Source organism: Gavialis gangeticus, unplaced genomic scaffold (genome assembly GCF_001723915.1).
Source record: "Gavialis gangeticus isolate Ggan-Ray unplaced genomic scaffold, GavGan_comp1, whole genome shotgun sequence".
NCBI lineage: Eukaryota > Metazoa > Chordata > Crocodylia > Gavialidae > Gavialis > Gavialis gangeticus.
In genome coordinates this window covers 13,457,032-13,461,251 of record NW_017728992.1, presented here as the reverse complement: position 1 = coordinate 13,461,251, position 4,220 = coordinate 13,457,032, and the positions used below count along the sequence as shown (strand labels likewise).

Here is a 4,220-nt window from a genome sequence, read left to right as displayed (position 1 = left end):
TATAGTGGTCTTTTGTTTTACTTGTGGAGGAACATGGATTTGGGGGTATTTTACAGAGTGACTTCAGGATTTTTTTTAGTCAGGGATTTTTCAGTTTTCTAATTCCAGAATTCCAGCTACAGAATCCAGTGGCAGGACCCTGCCTTCCCAGACCTGGCACCTTGGATCCAGTTGGCTGTGGCCAACCTCCTGGCCAAATGGGGCCAGGAGGACATGCTTTGACAGTTCCAAGCAGGCCACCACACCCAGAACATCTTCCAGGTGATAGCTGCCCTGATGGCCAGGCAGGGGCACACATGGCAGTAGTGCCACACAGAGGCCAACTCTGCAGCCACAGCCCACTGGCAGCTGGCCCAGAAAGGCAGATTACTCTACTAGCTGTGCAGTTCCCATGTGGGTCTGGCAGGTGCACAGCAGGTCACAGCCCAGAAGCAGCCCCACTGCCAGACTGCTGCAGTGGGTAAAGGGTGCTGGAACTTCAGCTGGTACCTGGGGCCACTACCCATTGTGCCAATTGGCTGGGCCCCAGAAGCTCCTGTCTATTTGTATCCTTCAAGTATCATGGGCTCTAAGGCCCACCTGGCCAAATAATAGCCCCTATTGTGTGGGGCAATGCGTGAAAGATACAACAGAATTCTTGTGACAAAAAAAGGCAAAAAACAGGATAGGAGTGTCGTGTGGGTCAAGGAGTCAAAATGCAAAAATAAGTGCGTCTGAGGGGGACACCAAACAGAGCCCCCTGGGCCACACCCACTGGTCCTCAAAAGGCATCCAAGGAGCTGGTGGATGCCGCCCACTGGTGCTCCGCCCAGAGATGTGGACAAACAAGTGAAAGGAAAGTGGACCCGCAGTCTCCAGGTACCTTCCTGGCCAGAGCCTCCTTTCTGGTCAAATACAGGGCCCACTTGGCCAGGGCCAGGAGGAGATTGACCAGGAGGTCCTGGGACTTGGTGGGGCTGTGGATGAGGTGACCAAAAACAAAGAGGTGGGGGGTAAAATTCAACCAGAACCTCAAGAGGAGGCTCTAGAGGTGGAGGGACTGCAGCCCGGTGCACTTGGGGATCATGTGCACCAGGGTCTCCCTCTGCCTGCAGAAGGGGCAGGAGACCGGGGTGTCCATGGAGCTCACCACATACATGCCTGTGGTGACGGGCTCCATGGAGGAGCTGCCACCTGAGGTCCCCAGTGGTTCATGGGATGAGGATGGAGTACAGACTCAGACACTAGGGTGCCCCAGCTATGCCCTCACAAAGCAGGTCCCATCACTTGGTGTCTGGGCAGGACAAGATGGATCACATCCTTCAGCACGGACCACCCCCATGAAGGGGGGGCTGTCACCCGCCAGAAGGCAGGTGATGTACTTCTTGGCTCCCTGCCTCCTCTCCAGGGCATAGAAGAAGCGGGAGCTGCGGTCCCTCTCCTGAAGCTGCATGTGTGAGTAGACAAATGCACCGTGGGCATGGTGGTCTTCCAGAGCATGAAGCTCTTCCCACCTCCCCTGACACTCCACAGAGGGATGGGTTAGTTGGGTCAATGGCCAGGCACCGCTCCAGCTCTAGCACTTCCCACTCAAGCTGCTTCCAGACCACCTCCCTCAGCCAGGTGTGCCCCCCTCCCCCCATGAGTGTAGCTGTGGCAAAAAAGCTGGATGCGCACCTTCCCCACATCCCACCATCTCTGAGCCAAGGGAAAAGCTGCCCATTGCTCCGACCAGGCCAGCCAGAACTCCTGGAAAGCCTCCCTGAAACCCATATCCTCCAGCAGGCTGGCATTGAAATGCCAGTAGGTCAACCCCAGATGCCCAGGCCCCAGTGTGGCCTGGGCCCAGACAAGGTGGTGATCACTGAAAGGGGTCGGCCAGATGCCAGAGGAATGGGCCTTGGCAAAGTGCAGCAAAGAGATATAAAACCAGTCTAACCAGGAGTGGCATACCTGCTCCTCCCCCACCCTCACCTAAGTGAAGGCAGGGCACTCAATGGGGTGACAGGCACGCCAGATGTCCACCAGGGAGTAGTCTATCAGGATCTCCCCAAGGACACCCATGGTGGCCTGGTTCCGCTCCTTGCCTGACCGGCCTCGCACATCTAGGGTGACGTTGAAGTCCCTGCCAAGGACCAGGCACTCACAAGGGTTGAGGGTGCCTATGTATGTGGCCACCTGGTGGAAGAAATCTGCCAACTCTGGGTCCTTCACAGGGGCATACACATTTATAAAGGTTCAGGACCAGCCCCTGCACCTGGATCCAGAGGTGCAACAGGTGGCCTGGCACCACCTCAATGTCCTGGAGAACCTCCAGCTGCAGGCCCGGGGAAGAACAGGGTGGCCACCCCAGATGAGGTGACTAAAGAGACCCTGCCTCCTGACTCCAGCCACCAATTCAGCTCATTGGTTGGAGTCATCAGGGTCTTCTGCAAGAATACCATGGAGTACCACCCCCTCCCAAAGGAAGGAGAGCACCCAGCATCTCCGGAGATCCTTCCTGCAGCCGTGGACATTGAGGGTTACGATCTTAAATGACCTCATGGCTGGGGGGTGGGGTAGGGTGGAATAGATGGTTCAGCAGGGGCCTCACACATCTCAGTGCCCAGTGTGAGGCCCGCTGGTTCAAGTGGCACCCTCCCACATGCATAGAGGGCATCTATGTAACTGTGGACCCACCTATAGATCCAGGTGTTGCAGCTTTTGGGCCGCTTGCCTTCCCCCACCAGCACCCTTGCAATGGCAAAGACATTGTCAAAATCTCCCCGGCGGTTCAAGGTAAGCTGTACCTTGCTGGCAGACCGGTGAGTGTAGTCATGGTTAAGAAATGCAAGTAGCTCATCCCTGAGGACCGCTGGGACCAAGAGCTCTGTAGGCTCCATGGTGCCTGCTGGTTCTCCGGCATCTCTCTCCTGGTCCTGGAGCTCAAAGGGCTCTTCCGGCACCATCTGAAGCCCCCGGTCTGCTAAGACCCCAGACTCTGGTTGGAATTGGGAAAACCCTGCAGCACCCTGGGACAGGGGTGCAGGTCCTTCACAAAATGGTGGGGTAGAGCTAGAGCCCTTGGGGATCTGTGCAGGTTCTCTGATGAGATCAGTCCATTGATTAGGGGATCCTACCATGACCCCCTCTGGTGTGGGACTATGGGGCAGGCTGCAGGTAAGGATTTCCTGGGAGGGGGAGGGAAATAGACCCACCAGGCACCAGGGTGGCTCTGGCCTCTGCCTCAGGATCCTGGGAAAGGGGATCTCCTCCCTCAGAACTCACTGGGATGAGCCCCAGGGCCTCTGTATCCCCTAGATCAAAGGGAGGAGGCTCTGCCACCAGGCCTTCCTTTGGGCAGGCCTCAGCTTTGGTGACCGTGGTTTCAGGGAATAGGCCTTGGTCAGCAGAATGAAGGGCTTCCCCCATGGGCTCCTGTTCAGGACTATCTAGCAGCCCTGAAACCTCCTCCATGGGGATCACCCATTTGATCTTTACTGGGGGTGGGGTGTCAGGCCCAGCTGGGGAGGCCCCTGGAGGCTGGGCCACTCCTTCCCCCACATGTGGTGGTCCTGGGAGGGGGAGAAGAGTCCTCCATGTCAGACAGCTCCAGCCATTCCAGGGCCTTCTTTTTGCCTTTATGCCTGGAGGGGACCTGCACCCACTCAGCCATGGGATGGTCCTCAGGTGGACAGGCTCCAGCAAGAGAGGGTAAGGGTTGGGGAGGTGGGGCAGCCATAACAAGGGTATGACTAGGGGCAAGGGAGCCCTGCTCCCTCTCTTCCCAATTGCTGGTGCCCTTCCTAGGACTCTCCTAGACTTGGTTGGGGGGCAGGGTCCCTTGAGCTCACAGGTGGGCTTGTAGTTGTGGCTGGGGTGCCAAGGGGGCCTGAGTGGGGTGGGGAACTGATGATAGGAGCACCTCTTTTTCCAGTGGGATCTGAAGATGCCCTCCTTGCCTGGTCCATAGAGCACTCATTATGCAAGTGCCCTGGGGCACAGCACTGGAAGTACCACAGGTCCCCCAATGTATAGAAAATCCTCACCAGGGTCCCCTGATAAGGAATTACCAGGCACCCCTCAGCCTCCAGCCATGCTCCCGCTGCCAGCTGGATCATAACCTGGCGATGGAAAGAGCACACGTGGCAGAGGCCAGGGTCTCGTCACCCAGTGAGAGAGCCACCACTGGGGAAATAACTCTCCCCAGGGTTTGAAGCTGGGGGAGCAGGGCCCAATTGGGGGTATAGGGAGGGATGGAG

The 4,220-nt window shown here is 57.3% G+C and overlaps 1 protein-coding gene across 1 annotated transcript in view; it reads right to left on the bottom strand.

The window, feature by feature from the left end:
- The window catches only part of ADCY2 (adenylate cyclase 2), a 564,608-nt gene extending 561,507 nt beyond the window's left edge, over window positions 1–3,101 (bottom strand). Inside the window, exon 1 of the mRNA XM_019518414.1 lies at window positions 2,659–3,101. Coding sequence (XP_019373959.1) covers window positions 2,659–3,101 — 443 coding nt within the window. The remainder of the gene's footprint in view (window positions 1–2,658) is intronic.
- Between the last annotated feature and the right edge of the window lie 1,119 nt (window positions 3,102–4,220).